A 24,169-nucleotide genomic window follows, 5' to 3' on the forward strand; every position below is an offset into this window, starting at 1 on the left:
AGCGAAAACCTTGTGGAGCAACAAGCTAGGCCGTTATAATCTTCATCACTTCTAGGCCGATGCAAAATTAATTGCGACCGCATTAACACCTCTTCCTCTGATATGCGAGTAATCATTCACTGACAAGTGGTGCTTTGGGGCCAAGACCCCTAATAAACCTATAGAGTATAGTGTGTATTTGCAAGTATAATTAAAATGCATTTTACGAGAAAGTGTTCCATAAAATTATGATATAAAATTGAAAACAGGGCATGCTAAAAACAATCAGATGGAATTGTCTGAGAAAAATATTTTCGGAATAATTTGCCTCTAGACCCTCATGTTCGTCCCCTCCCCCAAATTAAATAATTTTCTTCTTCGCTTCTCACAAAGGATACAACTCCAAAAGAGCGAAAAACAGAGAAGACAATCATGACGTCATATATAACAAAAATATTTACAACATTACTAGAAGGTTATAAATACTCGCAACGTCTTTATAACATATCGCAGCAAGGAACATGGAAAAGACTGACAAAGTGGTTCCTGGGAAGGAGCTGGATGAATTTCATTGGTTATAAGTTTAGCCAATCAAAACTGATTTTTGAATAAGACGGTGTTGCATTATGGGAATTTATCAGCAAGACAATTTCAATCTATTTACCTTAAAATATGTTATTTTTGGAGGAACGATGAGCTTGAAGTCTTCTACCCCCGTCCATGCAGTGAAATTTAATGCATTGACGGGGGATTCAGAAGCAGCAGCTACGCATTTTCCCAACAAGTTAGGGACTTTCGAAAGAAAATACCTTTTGGCATTTTCCAACCGTTAATAAAGAAATTGTTGACTGGGGGCAGACCTACAGAGCTTAGAAGCTAAGTTAACAATGAAATAAAAGTTAAAAGCTTGAAATTAATAGATTAACTAATATACTAATGAAATGTACAAAAATATTCTGAGACTATGGTTTTGGAACACGAAACAGATTCACAGGAAGTTAAGGCTCAAACTGAGAATTTTTAAAAATGGAAAACTATTTAAAGGGGAGATAGTTTTAAAGAATGGTGGAGTTTGATTCAAAAGACAAGGATATAAGAGTCAAATTAAGGAGGGAAGAAGAGATCTTTCTGGAAAACACAGCACGGTGCATTTAAAATCATAAATTCCTATCCTCGGCCAATATGGTTTTTAAAAAACACATATTTCAGCAAACAAGCCCAGGCTAGAGGTGGTTAATGTGACCAAAGGGCTAAAATGTAAAAAAGACCTTCTGATTAGGATGCAGCCCTTTTCCATTTATTTTAAATATTTAATTTTTTGGCTTTAGCACGGCCCCACCTCCCCCACCTGGAAATGTTCTGCTGGTTTCAGGTCTTTCAGCAAACGAGTATTTTAGCTAGGACCACAAAACTCTCTTTTTCCTCTTCACAAAGCTCATCACTCTCGAAATTGTAGACAGAAGAAATTGACTGATGACGTCATCAAACCAAAATAGGCCTTTTACCACCACTGTTTTGCAGAATTCTCATTCTTGGACTGTTAATTGTCCTTTCTTAAGATATTCTATCACTCTCTGATAGAATATCTAATATATCATCGCTCGCGAGAAATTCTACGATGAATCAGACCGCCCGCGAGAAATTCTACGATGCAGTATGGCGTCAGCAAAAGATGACGGTTCAACGAAAAAAGCATCGCGTGGGATTACAATCAGTAGGGATAAAAATCGCTTTCGGTTAATAATTCAAATTTAAATGGATGTTCTTTGAGGATCACCTTTGCGCCGAAGATTTACATTACTAGGACACGTCTGTATATATATCAAAACCATTTCAACTCGACGTTTTCAGCGGCTTTTGAGGCCTCCTCAAAGAACACTGGATGAATATTGAATATATTCCCCAGAGACACCATAATTCCGGATCTCTGCGATCACTAAACATTTTAGATACTTCATACATTAATTCATATATACCATTGACATTGTGTTATTGAAGTCTTTTTGAAGTCTCGTTTCTTTATCCGTTCTGAATCCCTTTATTTTCCAGTTCTGTCTTCGTCCGATCCTTTCTGCCATAATTTCATCTCCAGAGTCGTTTTTAACGTTCCGGACTCCATTCTCAGGAAACAATGACAACGGTTTCAAAATCAGTTCCAGACGGATCTTTCTTTGACTTTCACCAAACCGGAATTTCTAGGACGAAGCTCAACCTCTTGCCGTCCGGATCATATTGCTCGCACTAATTTATGTTGTAGCACCGAGCAAACCCAAAATTTTATTACCAGAGATCAGAAATATAGCCTGGTTCAAAAACCATGGTCCGGTTTACTCACTGTCACGCCGGACGGATGTTCGCTTGCGAGCATTGAACATATCTAAGTCGGATTCGAAGTTTTGCACACGGTCCGGTCTTTCCAAATAGTTTTCCTGAACCGGTAAGTTACTATATTGTGCATTTTCAAGTAATTTTTTAGTCCTTCCAGATTTTAGGTTTTTATCGGCAGAAGCCGGGCCAGTAAGAGCTTAAACGAAGATAAATTCAATGAGTTTTTAATCGGTATATAGGCGAAAGAATAATATATTCAAGTTACTGTAATTTTAGATTAAATATGTTTTATTTGATAACATCACTTTTAAGTATTAAATGGAATAAAAGAAGTTAAAATATTTGAAAGCATAATCATGAAAATGTAAATTTTTATATATATAAAATGAATATTTTTATATATCTATTTCTGATAAGTTACAAAATAACACTCAATATTATAGAAAAATGAAATTTACCATCCACAAATATTCATGGATGAAAGTGTATTTTTACAGTTTACGGACATTATCGAAAAACTGTATTGTTTAGGAGGAAAGTATTAGTTTTGTCTGATACTCTTGTTATGATATTAACAATCTGATACTCGTTATATTTTACGATATTTTATATGGCTCTAAAACATATGTTTGTCATAAACTTAAATAATATACATTGATTTTAAAAATTTCTTACCAATTAATATTTTAAATGAAGGGTCAACAAGAGTTCACAAAGATCAAAGATCAAAGATCAAAGATCAAAGATCACAGATCACAGATCAAAGGTCATAGGTCAACGTGGTGTCTACTTCAGGAGGTCCTTCAAATAATATCTATTGTTGAAGGAAAGGAGCGGATCACATTGCTTTCCGATATAGGGCTAAACCTTGCATTGAAAGCATCATTAACTTAAACCTCTGACTAACGATCTATGCCAAACTGCAGACATTTCATTTGGTTCTGAAATGTCCTGTCTGTAGAGGGGGGTAGCCATCTAGAAGTGGTATTGCAACAGACAAAAAATTCCATAAAGAGAAATCATTTTTAAAAGTAGAACTTACCAGGAATCAAAAATAAGTTGTTGAAAATTGGCATTTCGGTTTTTCCATCTGGGAACCTGACTCCAATCGACAAGTTGTCACCCCCGGTTCCCTCTTTCATAAATGACTCCATGAAGTAGAATTTGTCTTTCTCCATTTTCACAGGCCGGGAGGTCTGCTCAGATGGATACCTGAAAGAAATCAAGAATCAAGATTTAGTTATGTATCAAGATCAAGGATATAATACCCCCGTGTAGAAAGCCTGTGAGCATATGTTTCACGGGGGAATGCAGGTTAATACACAAGGGGACAGGTCTTAGCATGGCAAGGGAAAACCTGTCTTAGAATGGCAGGGGATGGATGAAAATTTGCAACCATGTTAGCAGCGCCCGGGGTAAAATAAGAAATGGGGTCAAACAGGTGAAAAAGGAGAAGGGGTGAAAAAGGTGAACCCTAAAAAACTCCCTCTATTATTACGTGGGGCCAAAGGCAGATGAGGAAATGGTCTCAGGTTACAAGAGCTCGAGGGGAAATAGCAAAATGGCCGGGTCATTTGAGTTTTCAAAAAATGACGCCCTTTTTGATTTGCAAAATGAAACTTCGTTGTCTAAAGTCTTGTCCGCAATTCGCGGGTCTCAATCTCCCACGAAGAAATCTGAATTTGCGAAACAGCATTCAGTGGACAAGAAAACTAAATAAACATCTCACTTTAAGTGAAATGGCTTTATGGAATCGAGTGAAACTAAAGCCATCTTTACTTCCAGAGCTGACCAATCAGTGAGCGTGATTCCATTCACACACTCACGGATTGGTTAAAATTGACTGGCAGATGGCCACATTCACATCTGTCGATTGCCATTAATATTAAAAGCTGACCTAGTTTACAAAGAAAGCGACTCAGGGAACATTATCAGTGGCTGAACAGGACGATTGTCGAGATCATAAAATGATATTTTGGACAAATCATCTCTCGATAGGGTTAGGCAATTGCAGTGTGTGATTTTGCAGAGAAATAGCTGGAAATTACAAGAAAAAGGGCTAAATGGCTCGTGGTAGACTGATTTTAAAACAATCTTTTCTGGCTTTTCACTTTGCTAAGTAGGCCAATAATAGGGCCATTTGGTTAGCAAGGTCTAGCATGAGGTTTGAGCCCTGGAATTCCCAAGGCCGTTGCCCCATGTTTGTATTTGTCTCTACCTAGCATCCGAAGGTAGTTTTTTAGGACACTGAAAAGCTTATGCTTATCGAGCAGTGTCCTGGTCCTTCCTCTCAATGTGACCACACCTCGTGATTCCTACGCCTGAAATTACAGAGAGCTGGCGACTCTCCCCACTCTGGGTGAAAGTTTGGTCATGCCAGGGACTCGTACCACGGACCCTTGGTTCTATAGTCAGCACCTCTAGCAACTGAGCCCCCATGTTGGGTGCCACAAAGCATCCAAGCCAACCGACTGCCCTTGATTGTACCTATACAGTCATGTGCTCGTGTTTTCTGATTGGCCTATTTCGACCCACAACTGGGTATATATATTTCTTAGCGTAGAGTTTTCGATCTATGTTCTGACGTTTTAAACTCTGAAGAGTGTCAGACGAAAAGCTTTAGTTTACTAAATGTTTCCTTTTTCAAAGCCATTTACAAGTTTTGTACCACCAAAAGATTGTTTGCCTAATTTTGTTTATTACTCACTTTGTCCATTGTCGATATGAGGTGTAATGTCCGTTTTTCAATTCGATGGACATGCTTGAGTTCAGCTCGTCTGTGTCCGGGCTTAACCATAACTCGCATTCGTTGTCACATGACATGTAGAAGAGGTAATCACCAGTTAGGGGGGCCTAAAAAGGGAATATGGGGTAAATATTAGCATAAACGATGAAACACGTTTACTAATCGCAACAGCTGCAAATGGGGGAGTAACAGGGCCTCCGACGAAGGGGGGCCATGCCTCCTACATTTTTACAAAACAATAAAGCTTTTTCAAAATCTTTTGTTATGGTGGTTAAACTTTCCATTGCCCCCTCCCCGCACTTTTCAACCTGTGTCGGAGCCCATGAATAAAGTTGAGAATTTATTTAGAAAAACACATACATTCAAATTTGACTCTCCTGTAAATATATGTATTATTGCGAAATACTGACAAAAGCTTTGGGGTATTAAGAATTAGCCAAGGGGAGGGACATCTGGCATTGCGAAACACGGTATCTTGGTCCGTAATTTAGATTCAGGCATTAGATAATTTGTTGACTAGTTAGTAAATTGAATTAGATAAGCATTTTAAAATATTTTGGAAGTTTCTTTCCAGACCGATAATGTTCTGAAACTTTTCAACTGTTAATGAAATGATCGAGAGGTGATATAACAATCCGTACATAAGATACATCCAACATTGTGGAAGACGACATTTGCGTCCTTTAATTAGAGACATCCAGCTTACCAAACACGACATCGTGGTCCGGAAATACGTTTAGGGCAATACTGTGAAAATATATCATGGTCTGCAAAATAGACACATCAGACATTGTCAGAAAAGAATCTTGGTCTGTAAAATAGATACATCAGACAATTTCAGAAAAGAATCTTGGTCTGTAAATTAGCTTACCCGAAAATACGTCGATAGCCTTTGACCATATCCGTCACCAGCATTTGGAGGTGCTTCAAATTTATCAAGAATAAGATACTCGTCCGGTGTTTGAGGAAAACGCGGATTGTTGATAAGGTCTTTGAGGTGTGGACTAAGACCAAGCCCAAACCATACTTCCCTCAACACGCCGCTATTCCCTACGGAAAACCAAAGGTTGTTATGAATTTGCCGGAACCAAAAGGTTTCTTCCCCATTTTTTATTAGGAAGTTTCTCGTAGTTGTTTTACTGTGTTCATGTCTTTTACTTCTATACAACTCATTGTAAGATTTACAGAATCCGGCGGAGAGTCGATGCTGCGTATTTTCTTTCTGACATATTTCTGCCAAGCTATGGGTACCAACGAAATATGTCTCTTAGATTTTCATTTGAAAATTTGATTTCCTTGGAAAATTACGATAGTAAAGTTGTTTATATTTATTATTTGTTTATATTTTCATGGCTTGAATCTATTTGTTTCGAAAGAACAGCCTTGAAAATTGTTCATACATTCGCTGGCCAGCGAGCCGAATATTCAAAATTATGTCAAAAACAATAAAACGAAACATGGCCTGAGCTTGTTTTAGGCGTGGTCAGTGCGTTCTAAAAGCGTTGGCTGAAACTGTTATGGGCGTGGTACCATAAATAACTTTGCTTTCTCTAAATTCTTCAAAATTTCTCTTTTCAAGCTCTCCGAGTTCAGAATCCTTTCAACCTTTCAATCTTTCCAAGAGGCATGTCTGAATGAATAGGGGAAATAGAGGGGGTTTGATACCCCAAGGGTTATTCATGAATTAATCGCTAAAACCTTTAAATGATTGGTTGGCAAAATTAACCGTACAGATACCTAACAGTTGGTTCATTCTATCACTTCAGAAGACCTTAGCATTCATGCGACTCCAAGGCTCGCTGAGATTGGGGCAAGAGGCAGATTGCCCTAAGCACTCCGAGTTGGTAAAGGGACTCTTCTAACAAAGAGGAGTTGGCCAAAATTGTTTGCATTGTCCCTAAACAGCTTTAAAAAACGTTTTGACTTTTGAACCTTTCTTCGATTATATCATAAATAATGTTTATTTGTAAATGGGTTTCAGGTTATTGTTCTTTTTAAAATTTTAAAATTTGATTTAGCTTTATCGGAGGGTCCCTTTCAACAGTGGCGGATTTTAGGGGGGCAACTAGGGGCAGCTGCCCCTCCCTCACCGAGTTGAAGCAAGTCTGGCGCCACTTTTTGGAAGTGGTTTGACACAATAATTGTGAAAATTCCCTTTCCATTTTTTAGAACGTGAAACAGGAGCCTACTGTCAGTAGTTAGGGTCTAAAAATCTTGTATACAGTGTACTCTCATCGCAAATTTCTGAAAATTTTTCAGCGCCCCCATTACCAACTGCCGCCCCTCCTTCGAGTTTTGTCTAGATCCACCCCTGCCTTTCAAACACTGTCTGCTGCAAGGCAATCCTCTATGAATGATACATAAAAAATGAAATAATATGTTTTGTAAAGGAACGAGGAACTGACTATGCAATGCTCCGAAGACAATAATTTCCTATCCTAATTGGAAAAACTTCCAATTTCCTTTTCCGAAACGTCAAAAATTCTTCAAAATTATACTTTTTCCCGTTTACAATTGCTGGGGTCACTCGACACCACATCATTAATTTGGAAACCCTGGCTGACAAACCTCCTTCCGGTGCGGTTATCCTCGGCTCCGGAACTTCCACATTTGCATCCGAACTTTGTACCGAGCTTCTCTGTGGCGATTGTACTTCAAGATCCATGAAGTCGGAACCGGGGGGCAACTGTTTTTCAGCAGGAGCTGCGAAATTGAAACAGAAAATATATACAAGTACTTTTTTACAAGAAACGGCTCTTAAAAAGATATGCTAAATTTTTCTAACATTGAAAAACCCTATCTGAATTAAAACGTTCATGCACCACCAACCTTTCACACACATGTATCACCCTCCAAACATATTTACTCAAATTCATGCACCACAAATCTCCCCCCAGTCTAGCACCCCAGTTCATGCACAACCAATCTACCCCGTTCATGCACCACCCACTTCTCGAGCTCATACACCCCTCATCCGCTAATGCACCACCCCAAACTTAGTTACTCCCACTCGTGCACCACAAAATCTCCCCAGTCATGCACCCCAGCTCATGCACCACAAAATCTCCCCAGTCACTCACCCCAGCTCATGCACCACCCATCTATCTTCTCATTCATCACTTCCCCCTTCTTCGCTCATGACCTCCCCCTCCAGCACCCCTTTTCGTACTAAAACCAAATTCAGGCAGAGAAATGAAAACATGTTATTACCTTGGGCTGCCAATGGTTTTGTCGGCTCGCTTCGAAGAGCGAAATCGGTATTCTGATTTTCCATCGAATTGACTAAAGTACCACCAACTAAAGAATAACGAATAAATTAGTTAATTAAATAAAACAATCAAAAAAGTTGATTAAAGTCAACTCCCGATAACATGAACCTCCAATGGACCAATGAAATGCTTCGACATAGCGAATGTTCGATTTATCAGGGGCATTTTTATATGAATTTATTGGGCAAGGGTTAATCTATATTAATTCGACTCAGCCAATGTTTCAGTTATCGGGTACTCCAGTTATCGGGAGTTTAGTATATTTAGTTGTATTTTTTATCAAGCATAAAGGATTTACTCGTGTGAAGATGATATCAAATTGAATTAAACATTGAATTGAAATGAACTGAATTGAAATGAACTGAATTGAAATGAACTGAATTGAAATGAACTGAATTGAAATGAATTGAAATGAACTGAATTATTGAAATGAACTGAATTGAAATGAACTGAATTGAAATGAACTGAATTGAAATGAACTGAATTGAAATGAACTGAATTGAAATGAATTGAAATGAACTGAATTGAAATGAACTGAATGCTCGATGTAAAATACGTGACGTCATCTCAATGTTATTGAAGCATTGTTTATGGGCTGAACTGGAAAAATTAGGGTCGCTTCCACCCCATGCACCCCTTGGGAGGGTCGAAATAGACAGGCGTTGAATTACTCGCTTGGTCACATTCAAGTAGGGGTGTTTAGCCAAGGGGGCTCCCCTCGTATAGGGTCTTATCTTTCAGTTTTGCTCCACAACCTGAGAATCTCGAGTTTCGCTGTTCCATTATCATTACTGTAAAAAGATACAAACCTTTTATTGTTTCACAATCGACATTTCTGGGGTAGTCACAAATATTCTTGAAGGGGTGAAACATCTTGCCCCGTTCGCATACTCTGTAGAAACCATTATACCCCTTGCATTCGATGTACCCTGTACAGTCACGTGGTATAGGGCAAACGCTGTCAGGAATTGCGCAACATGACCTTGTGAGCTCGTATGAAACTGTGACGGCCTAAAATGAAGAGATATGTTGAAATGAAGTATGAGCTTCATTGAATTTGAGACTGTTCAGAGGAGAAATTTCAGCCCGTGCTGAGTTCAACATGGGCTGAGGTTTTAGCATGTTGTTTCGTCTTTATTTCACCACACCTCGGGCTGAAATTTCTGCCGTTTAATTGAGAGAGTTTTCAACCCGGGTTGAGTTCAACTAGACATACAACTGTGTTTCATACTTCAGTTAAGTCCTGTTCAGTCGGACCTTCAAAGAGGGCAAGGAAGTCGTTTGTGATAGTGAAAGTCGGAGTTTTACGAGGTTACGACTTTTGTCACGAATAAGGTAGAAAAGTCTATTGGAAATAACAACTAGTCCGACCAAGTAAAAGTCCGAGTAATCCGGGTACGACTTATTGGGTACAATTATACACTATTAGTTTTAAGCAACAAACATCCCTCGACATTTGCATCAAACTTGATTAGAGAAGTTTTAGGCCAACGCTCTGATACTTTAAAATGAATGTTTCTTCAAGAAATTATTTTGCTTTAAATAATTTGCTTTTTTAATCTTAAACTTATCGTAAATTGCGGTATGTTCAATGGTATTAAAGAATTATTCCTCTTTTATCAACAAAGAATGAGGTACACAAATTAATATTTGTTGAACTTACATTCGTCACCGGAGCAGTGTGGATGGGTTTCGGCGTTAATCGGGTTGTCGGTCGCACTTTGACGCCACTGGAAATTTCGTTAAGATGCTTTCTACCAATCAAGCCGATATCGTAACTAGAAGATTAACGAACATGCAGGTGAAAAAGTTTTAATTAAAATGGTCTCAATTAGTCAAGTATAAAGGATTGCGAAAATGACTTCACAAGAAAGAAAAACAGATGAAGCATTCATGAAACATTTAATCGTAATAAACTCTTTCTTTGATAAAATTTTACAAAATTTGATAAAATACTACAAAATTTTTCCAACATCGATACAATAAAGAAAATTTTGCTCGAGACTGGATATATTCTCAATGTATTCGTATTTTATCAAATATGATATGGTTTTAGTGGAATATTTCCGGCTCTTGGATAAAATGAATGATTCTGAGTCTGAATATTCTTGAAAACGATTTTCATAATAAAGAAAAAAATGTAGCGAGGACTTCTACAAAAGGAGTCTTTTTTTGTCAGTCTGAAATTCTTTTCGTTCAAAATATGTATTGAACTTGATGCTGTGAAGTTTGTAAATGGAGACATTGTTATGATTTTACTTAAAGGTAATGTGTCCATATAAAAGGGCTGCATTTACCCAACTTGTCAAGTAACATCAACATAATGGCTTGCGATTGGTCAGTATTCTTGTGATGCAAAACTGCTCACATGAAAAGCTAGCCTCGCTGCAGTGTAGATAAACAGAACGATCGTAATGGCTGAGGCGATCACATGAAAAATCACATGTTTCTAAAAAACCCCGCAGAGTTGCTTGCTTTAGCTGGACACGTTACCTTTAAAATGCAAAGAACACATAGCTAGCAAGACCGTTCTATCTTGGCGTGTTTACTGACTAAGATCACTAATACTAAAATAGTCCTATTTATTAGGTAGACGAACATAAGAACGATTTCAATGAATGAGGCACCCCCGTCTTGGATGCAATAAGCATGGGCATGAGACTTTATCATTACTACGCAAGCATTTTGACTCCAGACGGAGGGTTGCTTCCTACTTAAGAAGACTTTTTTTCTTTCGTCGCCAAACGAGTATACACAACAAAATGGTAAGAAGGTGTGGTAGGATTATGTTATTATGAATACAAAGCAATGCAAGGTCACAATGATAGAAATATAATTGATAGACAATGGATTCTACAGTTGAGGATTTTTCAGAGAAACTGGAAAATAGAAGAATGATCGAGAAAGGAAGGAAGAAAATGGGAAAAAGACTTACTCTTCATCTCGATATTTTGTTTTTGTTGGGAAGAGTTGCATATTTGGATGCTTGTTCTTCGAAATAGTTGGAGGTGTTGGTTTATAAGCTGTCCCAGTTGGCACAAATACATGGTGCATATTTTCAGGCCTTGTAGCTGTCAGCAATTGGTTATTGAACTTGTTTGATTTCTGTGTTACTGCCAAAGTTGGTCTTCGAGTTGGAAGTCGATGGGTAGATGGTCTTGTAATGGGGGCAGAGAAATGTTGATTGATGAGTCTTTGCTCCTTGGCCTGTGGTTGCGTGTGGGGTCGGCTCTGCACAGGCGCTAAAACGGTTGGTTTCAACGGAGTTGGCTGCGCAGGTGCTTTCATAGCAATGTTTTTCTGGCCTCCTTCCTGTGCTGACTGCGCCTTTGAGTCAAGCTGAGGCTGCAATTTAGTTGGTTCATTTATTGGTTGGTTAGCATGTATAACTGGTTGAGGTTGTTGATGTTGCTCATTCACAGCAGTTTCCGGCTGGACTGGTCGATTACGAGGTGTTTCTGCAGGCACTTTAGGCTGCTGCGCAGGATCGCTTGGTTTATTTACTGCATTTACTGGTTGCTGCGCGTTGATTGGCGGATTAGAGTTTTGAGGCTGCAGCGCAGTGGCATGTGGAGACTGCGCAGCCGTTGATGCATGTTCGGCGGTGTTTACTGATGGTAACTTTTGCGATGGGGTTTCAGCTGGTTTAGCTGCCTGGGGGTCTGTTGCAGTTTTGTTTGCTGGCTGGGGTGTCTTTGCACTTGCGCTAGTTGCTTTTGTCAGTTTCTGTAAAGCGTCTTGAAATGCTTGTCCAGATGTGGGATTAGGCGTCGCATTTTGAGTGTTCTAAAAAAATAAAAAAAAAATATTCATATCAAGGCCAGATGATTTCAATAATTAGCGTCATTTAAAAAAATTAATTGCACACTTTGTAGAATGCGAGTGAAGATCATGCAAGATATTCTTTGCTGGGTTAGGTTTTATTTAGAATATTATACCTTAAACATTTTTAACATTGTAACATATATTCATTTTATACTAGTTCTTTATAGATAGTTGGCCTTAATTAGCTTCTTTATAGTTATTGGACTTTTCATCTAGTATGCCAACTGTAAACAAATTATTTATTATAATTATTACATTTCAAAACGAACTTTTAAAGTAGCTCAGTTTGTATCTTTAATGATACTTGCTTAAATTGCTCCGTCACATAAATTGCAATAATAGAATTTCCTGTAATTCAAATCACAGAGAGAAGTGGAAGCACGAACATGTATTTGTCACGTTCCAATACGACTCCTGCACGCAACGAAGGAGCAGTCTTACGTCAGCTGACAGTGCATACCATTTTGTTACCGCTGATCATGAGTTGCCAGAGTTTGTTTTTTACGTTGATTAATGTTTGTATACTTTAGATTGTAGACTACACTAGCATATTTCAGGCCCGTCGGAACAGGGGGGCTGGGAGGGGGGACGGGGGTGGTGCTGGAGCCCCTCAAACAATTGTTAAACTGTGGTATGTTTTCTTTATAACAGTGTACTGAATGAGAAAGAATACAATGGGCAGCCCCCACCCCTCCCCCTCAACATGAACTTCATTCCGACGGCACTGCATTTGTTTACAAAATTCGTGGTCTCTGTCCATAGTTGTTTTGATACTTTCTCGCAGTTCAAACACGTGCCAGCTTCAATGCTCTTATGAAAAGTAGCACAATCGACTCCACTTGTATATAGTCACTCCCCTTAACGTTACACTTTGGTCTACAACCACATAAAATCTAGGCCAAAATACGCAAATCAGATCAATTAAACCCCGTTTACAATCACACTCCGTTTACTGCCACAGATTTTCAGGAAAATTTGGTGTGACCATAACTGGATTCTACGAAGGGAGGCATGGACCCCCTACTTCTTTGCAAAACAATAGGGCTTTTTTGAAATCTTTTGTTATGGGTGTTAAAATTTCCCTTGGCCCCCCACTTTTCATCCTGTGCCGGAGCCCATGCTACTGTAAAAACAGGAGGATTGATCCTGTAGGAAAATTCACCTGTCACACTGTGGAATAATTAGAACGCATTGTACAATGTGGTATGATTTACACAATGGTATACTGTGGGAATTTGTATAGCACAATAAGGTACAATAAATCAGATCACTGAAACAAGAATTGATCAATGAAACTGTTGCAGATTGATAAATGACAACAGCTTATAGGCGCACAAATACAGTCATACTGTGAGGTCTAAAGCTGTGGCAAACACTACCTTACATTATAAGGGAGTCTCAATCATTGGCAACATTTAAAAAAGAATCAAGAGCACAACACGTAGAATGCGACTGTAGATTATGTAAAATATTTATTGCTGGTGTAACGGTTTGGATTTTATATCTAATCAATTTAGTAATGTTCCCGTTGCGTGTTAAAGTCACATGTTCTGATAAGTCCTGTTGTGTTAGCGAACGCCTATTTAAGGCAATGTGTTTGTCTTTCAACATGTAGTGTGACGCTCGTATTGTCTTGTTAATTAGCTTCCGTTAATTTTATTAGTATGTGTTGATCACGATATAAGTTAGTCTTTCTGTTGAATCATTAGAAGTTCAGAGAAGGAGTATCTTTAGAGTGTTACTTGTTCGGGGCTTAGGCCCTTTGGCCTAGCCCATCGCTCCATCAACGAGCTAGTTATTAACTGGTTCTTCACCGTCATGACAAGAACCCTTATCGTTACACTGGGTTAGGTTTTATTTAGAATATTATACCTTAAACATTTTTAACATTGTAACATATATTCATTATATACTAATTCTTCATAAATAGTTTACCTTTACTAGCTTCCTTATAGCTATTAGACTTTCATCTAGTACGCCAACTGTAAACAAATTATTTATTATAATCATAATACTTTATTATACACTATTTACATATAAAGCATGTTGGATAATGAAATTAAATGTAATCCCAATTTGGACTGTTTTAATGTACTTGATGACGTATAGACTGTAAAAATTTTGGTGTGTAGAAGAGGACAGTTCTAAGTTGAAATTTTGAGTTTAACGCTTAAGCCAAAAGCTTAAGCCATTATCAGGCAATATGTGTAGGCTTATCAAAATAAATTTCATGTGTAAGGCAAATTGGTTTCCCTCACTTTAAAAGGCACATTGACTAATGAAATTGACTACAACTGGTCTGTTTTAAAGTACTCGATGCCGTACAAACATATATAGAACAGGACGGCTCTAAGTCGCAACTCTGAGTTCCACTAAGTTTAATGTGATCACCAGGAGTTGTGTATGCTTGTTAAAAAATAATTCATTTACAAGACCTATTGACTGAAGAAGATTACTGTTATCTGGTCTGTCATTAAGTGCTCTATTCCGTATTCCGTACAGATCTGTACACGCTTTCGGTTTAATAGAACAGGACGGTTCTAAGTTGCAACCCTGAGTTTCACGCTTAAGGCGATCATAAAGATCATACTGTATTCTGATTACTAGGCCATTGAGGTACAAGGGATGTTAACCGAAGAAGATTACTGTTTATTGGTCTGTTATAAAATGCTTGGTAGGTATACATTCCTTAATAATGGGTAGAAGATCATCAAGCAACACCTATGCTTGTATCTGTGCTGTTCACGTATTGTTCACAGGCCGGCTCTTTAAGGCCGATCTCCGTTCGAGATTTTCTGTGCGCGCGGGCGTAGCGCCCAAATCTGAGCATGCATAGTCAAGTGCTCTTCAAGTGGCCGAGCGCACAAAAAAGTTGAGACCCTATCAACTTTCTGGCGCTCACAGCGGACGCAAAATCGAGACCACTTGATTTTAATTGCGAATGCTCAGACTTGGGCGCTACGCCCGCGCGCACAAAAGATGTCAAATGGAAATCGGCCGTTAGTGTTCGCTGAAGAATGGGTAGTGCTATGCACACTAATTTGTGTAGAGTAGGCCATGTAGACCATCAGGTAGCAAATTTTTTGTATATCAGGCAAAAAATAATATTTTATATAAAAAGTCTGAGTGTTTTAGAGTTGTGAAGTCTGATAAAAGCTTGCTAAACAGGATTTTAGAGAGACTAAAGGCCGACCTCCACTTGGCCGCGCGTACGGTGCGGCCAAGTCAGCGCAGCTTTCACTTCCTTGCAATTTGATTGGATAATCTCCGACGTACGTAGAGCGGCCGCTCTGAGAGTAGAACCAGGTTCTACTTTCAAAGCGTACAAAGTTTGAACGTGACGGGCAAGAATATTGCATCATACCGAGTCACTGGGCATGCGCTGACTTGGCCGCACCGTACGCGCGGCCAAGTGGAGGTCGGCCTTAAAGCTCTTGTCCAGACAACTGGGGACGTTCCTCAAACCTGAAGGGGAATTTCCAGGTGATTCCCCGATCCAACCATCATTAAATATCCAATGAAATGTTACAATTTCGAGTTTTGAGCAATAAAGCATAAAAGTAATAAAGCTAAATATTATTTTGTCAGGATAACTGAACATGGAATAATAATGCATGTATCAAGTATTAAGAACATATGGCAGAAATATCAAACAAAAGTTCAATTATCACAGTTGAATAATATATCATACATCGAATAACTTAATAATGATGTTGATGAGTCGAATTATATCAAGCGATTATCAACAACATCGAAGAATGTTATTTTTTAAATGAAACATAATACAACTTTAAAGCTTACAATATCATGTTTTCCATTATAATATTATAGTTGTATTGAATAATATATCATACATCGAATAATATTCTGTGATAATATACAACATCAAGCAATAAAAGTTGATTATGATACTATGTAACATAATCTAAAAACGTTATTTTTCATTATCATATTTTGATAGCTTACAGTATCACTTAACCATAATAATAACTTAATTTTGATGTTATAGTAAACAAAATTAGTAATTATCGTGAATAGTAAACAAAATTAAACGAAACAATTCTATAAATATTACAATATAAGTTTTACGGTGTCACATTCCACTATTAACATAATATTAGTGCGAAATAATACACTTTATTGATAATATACAAGTACTAATATTAAGTTTACCACCAACGTCCAGCGCTCAAACGGTTGCAATACTATATCTATGATGAAAATGTTTAAATAAGTGGCTAGTGGCAAGTACCAAGAGTCTTTTAAAGTTGATTGTCCTTATTTACATAAGTTATGCGGTAAAACAAAGAAGAATGGTAACGAGTATTGGCTTGAAAACGCAACCAGAGAAAAAAAGAGAAAAAGTGATCCACTGAAAGATTAGTTTTTGTCAAAACCACTGAGCCGTGTTAAATAGGACTTGCCTATAAGATTCGTTTGCATTCGGCGTGATTGCTGTAGATTCATGTGATATCAACATCCGTTGTTGGCAAATTTTTATTGAAAGAAGCTGTTTGTAAATCAGTGAGAGTCGAGTGCACGTGATCAGTTTTAGGCCCACCAATAACATTGTAGAACGAAAATCACGACTTGGCGTTGTTGGTTATACCCATACCTTCTATCATGACTCAACACCTTTAAAGTTACGCAAGCAAATTTGACGGCATAAGCATCATAAAAAGTCATTGCTCCGCAAGGAACTTTACTAGGTCCATTGCTGTTTATGCAAAATTCATTTGTGGAAAACGCAGTCTTAACCTCGTCTATTCTCGCTCATACAATTAGACACCAACAAGGTGGGCAGTGGCAATTGAAATTTCTATTGAAATAGCTGCTCCACAAGTGACAACTTTAGCGCCATTATTGCTGATTACATCGTTAGCATACACTAACAGGATCTGTTAGTAGTGACCTATTTTATTATCTGGCTCTTCAATCCTATTTACAAAATTATTTACATTTACAAAGAGCCACACAAATTATGGAGTTGCCCTTATATTGTGGGAATACAGTAGTTTAATACATAAGTACAATATGATATTTACAATCCTGGTTATGATATGCTAATAGATCATAAATATACAAGCTCTATTAACTTTAACAGTTAGTTACCGTAATCTAAAACATCGAAATTGGCTAATATTTACAAAGCTGAGCAAAGATTTTCAATACTATCGCAATACGTTCATCAGTTGTGTATACATGTGTTAATGCCTTGAATATAATTATTAGGCGTTTCGGGAACAACTCTTGTATTGGTAGCATACTTTTTCTTCTTCTACTTCTTCTCCTGCGTACCTTACGTCGCATTCTTACGTGGCATTCTTACGTCACATTCTTGCGTCGCATTCCTTCAACGCAACCTTACGGCCTATTCTGTCGCATTCTTTTGGCCCATTGTTACGTGGCATTCGTTTGTCGCATTCTTTCGACGCAATCTTACGTCGCACTCTTGCATTGCATTTTTTACAACGCAATCTTGCATTGCCTTTTATCTGCGCACTCTTCTGTCGCATTCCTGCGTTGCATTATAGCGTCGTATTTTTACGTCGCACGCTTTCAATGCAACCTTACGTCACATTCTTGCTTTGCAACCTTACGTCGCATTCTTGCATCGCCTTCCTCTGCGCAACCACACGTTGCATTCTTGCGTTGCACTCTAGCGTCGTATTTTTACGTTGCACGCTTTCAATGCAACCTTACGTCACATTCTTGCTTTGCAACCTTACGTCGCATTCTTGCCTTGCATTCTAGCGTCGCATTATAACTTCGCATTCTTGTCTAGATTCTACATTTCGCTTGCTCTATCGATTATTTTTAGTTCTTTTTTTACCACCTCATCACACTCTTTTTCGTTATTATTGATGATGTGTTATGCCAGAAATGTCTAATAGCCATGTTCAACACCATAGCATCAAATCTTGAACCATAATTTACTGTCAGAATAAGGTTTTTCTTTGGCCTACGTTGACCTTGCTGTGACGTCATAACCCCATTGCAAGAGGAAAGACATGCTACGATGATTACCTAGAAACCTATGACGTAATAACCTCACAGCGACATCATAACCTCATAACGGAGTTATAACCTTGCTGCATTGTCTTAACCTCGCTACTATGCCATAGCCTCGCAAATAAGTTATAACCTCACTATGATGTTTAAACCTCGTTAAGAGGTCAAAACCTCGATACGATTTCAAAATTTCGTTACAATTTGAAAACCTCATTGCAATGTAGTTCACACAGCTTTCAAACGTGTTTAAAAACTAGCACACCCTGAGAACCTTACCGAGTAGTTGTCTAAAAGAGATTTGTATTATAAGGGTTAAGGGAATCTGGAAAATTAATGCGGTTTATTAGATGTCATACATCCCAGGCTGCTGAATAAGTGGAATAAGCCAATCACTGATCGCCTACTATTAGCAATATTGCGAAAAATAATTGTAATTTGTGCCCCTGTCCGGATTCGCTTTACCCGATATATCCGGACTCGGATTCATTTTGTTCCGTCTACATCAATAGACTGGGTGTTTATCGGCTGAACCCTGGAATACATTAGACAATTGCATTGTTTCAGAACAGCCCGGCCAATCTGCGGTGCCTGCCATATGTATAGAATCGGGCTGATCGTCGCATGCAACAAAAGAATCGTGTCGGATACCATATTAAGGTAGTCTTGGGTGGTCATCAGACTGAAGAAAAAGTTCTTGAACAAACTCGGAGCGTAGCATATCAACAAGAACCCAATAACGTAAAGTGTAAACCTTACTGTCCTCTTCTCCTTCCTTTGCCTCTCTCGCTTTTCTTCAATACTGAGATCGAGGCTTTTCGGGATGATTTCCTCGTGTCTGAGCCGTAGCTTAGCAACCGTTCGCATCATCAGTATGTGTACGATAACGTTGAATACGTACGTTCCAATCATGACAGCGGAGGCTAAGGAAATAGCAACATGGACCAGTGGTGCAATGAAAAACATAACCGAATTCAAAAGGGAGAAAATGACAAAAACAATAATGGTGTTTCTTAGCTTCGCTTTGGTGAAATTGACCTCGTGTTTGAATGGATTGCGGATCGCATCGTATCGGTCATAGGCCAAAAGATCAGCAGCGAACATAGAGCTCATTGCAAGTGAGGCGCCAAAGTAGCAAATGAGGGCATCTGCTACGCAGCTGAATCGCTTCATGCTCCGCAGTATAAGCAGTATTCCATGCGCTGGCATTGAAATTATTCCTTGTCCCAAGTTGAGGAAGACAATAAGCAAAATTATGAGGTTCTGCACTGTTTGAAGAGATTTTGTCTTAATCAATGTGACGGCTAGCAATAGGTTGATGACAAGGGTCGGCAAAATGGCAGCTAAATTAATGACACCGATAATTTTAGACACAAGGATGTATGTTACCGAAATGTGGTAAATCTTTAAAGAGCCTTTCTCTGAGAATAACCGAGGACATGTGAAATTCAATGTCTCTTCCATAACTTCGTTTAACTACCTCCAAGAATATCCTTTGACCTTTTGACCTTTGGCTTTTGACTATGGACTTTGACCTTTTGACCTTTGGCTTTTGACTGCAAGGTGCATTCTAGGGGCAATTTCTTCAGCAAGTTCTGATTTTGATGTTGTCAACAGTTAAGAATCCTTCACGGCCGATATTGCTGCGTGGCCTAGAGGAAATGAAAAGGTCGAATAAGCTTGGATGTTTCAACAACACAATTGAGGAAGGAGCATCGAATTAGAATGAGCCAGACTTTCGAATTTATATCCTATAGTGCACAGTTTTTAGAAACGGCATTCTCCAGTCAAAATACAACTCTGTGGCCGTTGCCTAGAAGATTTAGATTTTTCAAGAAGTTAAAATGTTTGCAAATCGTTACAGTTTGGAAATTTATCACTTTGCAAGTATCGAAAGATACTAAAATGGCACTGCAAGACAAAAACATTAGCGATATTTTTAGTTCGAATATGATTACCATGAAACGCCTCTAGGGGATGAGTTCTATGACCTAACTCTCATACCCATCCTCACCTCCAACAAAGCTTAAAAATGATCGGCCTTTTGAATTGGTTTATTAAAGTCTTGAAAAGTTAAAGAGTTTTGGCCTAGAAGACAGAGAATGTTTCGAAAACTGATTGTCTAGCTTATTGGAGAGACGAGTAAGGGTAAGTCCGTAAGGTGTAGGTAGCCCCCCGTGAAAGGAGTAGGTGCACATGCGTACTTTGCATTTCACAACAGATAGGCAAAGGGGGGAACTTTGAAAAAAATAAACAACGTAGTCCAGCATCGTTCTAGCAGGTTTAATGCGCGTGCGTACCTACTCCTCGTAGCTAATTGGTTCGGACAAACCAGTTACGCTTTTGTTCTAAACAATGGAGCCGCGATCTCGTCTCCCCAACAATAGCCATATTCTACAAACGTCATATATTAGAAATTTCGTCTTTAAAAGTTTGACCTGACAAAGATAAAAAAAACAAACAAAATTTAAACGAAGACAAAAAATGTTATTTAACAATAGGCTTTTAAAATTTGACGTCATAAAAAATATATTTTAAGAATTTTGACTTTACTCAACCACACAACCTAAAATAACGTGAAAATCAACCTAACTATGAAATACGTGCAAATACGATAAGACAGTTGAATATGCTAACAGTTCGGTGATGTATTGTGAAAAGAGATTTGAGGTTTGCTTCCTGCGACTCGTAAAGGTAATGTGTCCAGCTAAAGTAAGCAACTTTGCGGGGGATTTCAGAAACATGTGATTTTTCATGTGATCGCCCCAGCCATTACGGTCATTCTGTTTATCTACCCTGCTGGGAGGTTAGCTTTTCATGTGAGCAGTTTTGCATCGCAAGAATACTAACCAATCACAAGCCGTTATTTTGATGGGTGGCTTGACAAGTTGGGTATACGCAGTCCTTTTATATGGACACATTACATTTAAAGACAGTCTGTCCCATATTGTGCTCATTTCCTTTAATGGGAGTGAAATTCACGCACCGCTGAGCTTCATCGATAATTAAACCATGTAAACCAATCAGAGACAACTTTGATTCCAGAGCTTTGGAATCAAAGGCTGTGTTCCTGTTGAAGTAAAGCTGTGGCTAGAAAAATTTGTTTCCCTATTTGGTTTCTGCGACAGATATGTCAACAGCAAAATGAAATGCTTCCATGACCATGATTCAATTTTAGTAATTAAATCTCCTTGCCATTTCCGAAAGCTTTTTGCTCGCAGTTTCGAATGTTGTCCACTACCGCAGCTAGGCCAGCCAAAGCGAGCAGCGTAATCCGTTAAGGCAGGATAAGCTCCTGTTAATATTAGCCAATCATTGAGGGGACAGATTGCCACTAACTTTGCTTTAATTACAATCTGCCTATATAAAAGACAACTTTTCATTTCATTAGGTATTGATAATAAATAATTTTATCATGAGTCAATGTGATCCGCTAGGTATGTGAAGCCACGACCGATGAATTACTCCCATAACTTCTTGGCCATGCACGTAAATTTGCTAGCTGCGAATAGTTTTAATAAGCAACGAAAAAGAGATTAATTTTGAAATTTGGAACATGACATCTGAAAGATTACTGTAAATTACATCCAGATGTTGAAATAATGCAAAAATGTTCAAAAATAGGCGAGGTATGGCCAACGAAAGATTTCAAGTTTGCTAACGGATTACTGATGTTCTGTCCTGGTTCATAAAGTTATGAGCCAAGACGAAATTACAGTGGTTTAATTGGGAAAGAGCTTTTGATCATCTGGCCATATTTCAGCCAATTCGGAACTCGATAAAAGGGCTTTAAACTTTTCGAGATTTTTCATGATCCTCTTTCTGTTTATTTGATCAAAATTAAAGAATTCTCAAAACAAATTTCGAAAGAATTTGCGGATGGAACCCTCGTAAATGTAAAGCGCAAGTGACCCCCCGGGACAAGAAGTCGAAATAAAACTCGAGGCGGGATGAGTTTGTTCCAGTTTTCAAAATATCAAAAAACATTACATTATGCTGTGGCAATCAAAGCAGGAAAAGACACACGGTCATTTAGTCACTTCAAATGGCATTTGCATTACTTTGAGCAATCAACTGAAACAAGAAATGGTTTTAAATCCTAAAAGAACAAAACTTCAAGGATTACACTCTTGCTTGGGTACAATAGTTCTTTTTTCATCGCGTTTACGTTGAAGCAAAAAGAAATGAAACCAAAATGGAGCAAAAAGAATTTGACCAAATTACAGTGATATTGTTGGAAAAATCGAAGAAAGCGGTTGGAGTGTTTGCTCGAAGGTTGTCGGAGTGTTTTGATATTTGCAGCTGCAGATAACGTCCTTTTTTGGCAACGAGTACATGCATCTGGCTTTGCGCAAAGAAATTAATCTGGTTTTCAAAGCGAAACAATAGTTATCAGAAAATTTCATAAACTCTTGGCCAAATATTGTAGTATATTGAAAAATAATGAATGCAAAAAACGATTGGTTAAATCCGAAGAGATCTTACCTTTCCGACCATTCCAGGATGTTCTAAAACAATTTTTAATTACTATCCAACGGCGTACCAAGTATTTCTCTGTTTCTTACTAAGCCTATTTGCTCTATATAAAGCAGCTGGGCAAAGAGCTAGAAATTAATTTGCAATAGATCTAGTGTGTATTGTGATTGTTCCCTGTGCATTTGGTTAGGGGGAGGGGGGAGGGAGGGGGAGGGAGGGGAAGGGAGGGGGGAGGGAGGGGGAGGTGTGATTTACAAGGCTTTAGGCTTGGATATGAAAACTTGGTAGTGTAAACGACGTAGTCACTGGTCACGGGTTTGAATTTCACCCAGGTCGAATCATCGCTTACATTTTCATTTGAAATCTTGTATTGATTTGGTATGCGTTTCGTTTGGCGCTGTGATAGCCCCCCACCCCCCTGCGCAGCTTTGGGCTTCGGTATCAAAACATATACGAGTAGCTCATTTGGTAGAGCAGACGACATACAGAGTCACTGATCACGGGTTCTATTCCCCTAAGGGGGTCTGCGTTCCCATGTTCCTTAAAAAATGTTCTTTGATTCCAATAATTCTTTTTGGATGTTCCCTCTCCAGATATTGTCAAAATGTTTCTTTGATCCCTGGTAAAATACCACATGTTCCAATATTTTCCTTTAGAAAAGCGACAACTCTTGTTTCCGATAACCCGTAGAGGTCTTCGGCTCTAGGGTTGTCACTCGCTCACATTTCCTCCCGGCTTTTTTCTCAAATCTATTGCAACTACTAGAGAAGCTTCATCATAGACTATTTTGATTTAAATACAGACTACAAATAGCACTTCTTATTTTCGTCAACGGCAAAATTTAGCATTCCCATACCCTGAGTGCAAGTGCCTCAAAGAGTCAAAGGGTAAAAAACGGGGGAAGGAATTGCGCAGAGAGTCTCTCCCCTTTCCTCTTCCATTCTCCTTCGCAATTCCTTTCCCCGTTCTTCATCCTTTGACTCTCTGAGGCTTTGGCACCCAGGGTAGCATTCCCAATGGGTTCGCGATCTAACCAGAAGTCAAACAACATGTTCAAGCAAATATTGTCAACCTGCATAGACAGTTTTATATATATAGTGACGTCATGAAGAGTTAAATACTGATAAAATATAAAGCAGATGATAAAATATAATAAAAGTTACCAAATTAAATACCAGAAAAGTTTTAGCATTTTCATTAATATAAAGACTACAAAAGGCAATTCTTCATTGCAACCAGCAAATATTCTTTATTGGTTGTATGGCCCTTTGCAATCTCTAATGGGTTTGCGACCAAACCCGTGTCTAAACAAAGCGGTCAAGGAAATATTGCGGACCCGGACAGAGATACTTTAAAAAAGGACCTAGTAAATCGTGGAATATTTTGTAAAGAATGATTTATGGCAGTTTTATTATATAGTGTACTCCTGAACAGTTGAATAATGTATAGATAAGAAAATATATTCAGAATAAAGTGTTGACATCTGTGAAAGTTGAGGATGGAAGGAAGAGCGTCTGGAAAATTTCAACGCCGTGTT

The 24,169-nt window shown here is 38.4% G+C and overlaps 1 protein-coding gene across 1 annotated transcript in view; it reads right to left on the reverse strand.

The window, feature by feature from the left end:
• Positions 1–1,304: 1,304 nt before the first annotated feature.
• LOC135690283 (uncharacterized) overlaps positions 1,305–24,169 on the reverse strand; it is a 52,691-nt gene continuing 29,826 nt past the window's right edge. Inside the window, exons 9-17 of the mRNA XM_089112067.1 lie at positions 11,258–12,108; positions 9,986–10,100; positions 9,132–9,333; positions 8,264–8,350; positions 7,622–7,756; positions 5,925–6,103; positions 5,015–5,160; positions 3,350–3,519; positions 1,305–2,503 (exon numbers count right to left, since the gene is read on the reverse strand). Coding sequence (XP_088968193.1) covers positions 2,307–2,503; positions 3,350–3,519; positions 5,015–5,160; positions 5,925–6,103; positions 7,622–7,756; positions 8,264–8,350; positions 9,132–9,333; positions 9,986–10,100; positions 11,258–12,108 — 2,082 coding nt within the window. The 3' untranslated portion in view covers positions 1,305–2,306. The remainder of the gene's footprint in view (positions 2,504–3,349; positions 3,520–5,014; positions 5,161–5,924; positions 6,104–7,621; positions 7,757–8,263; positions 8,351–9,131; positions 9,334–9,985; positions 10,101–11,257; positions 12,109–24,169) is intronic.

Source organism: Rhopilema esculentum, chromosome 1, assembly GCF_057945365.1.
Source record: "Rhopilema esculentum isolate cy_ngs chromosome 1, ASM5794536v1, whole genome shotgun sequence".
In the NCBI taxonomy this organism is placed as follows: Eukaryota; Metazoa; Cnidaria; class Scyphozoa; order Rhizostomeae; family Rhizostomatidae; genus Rhopilema; species Rhopilema esculentum.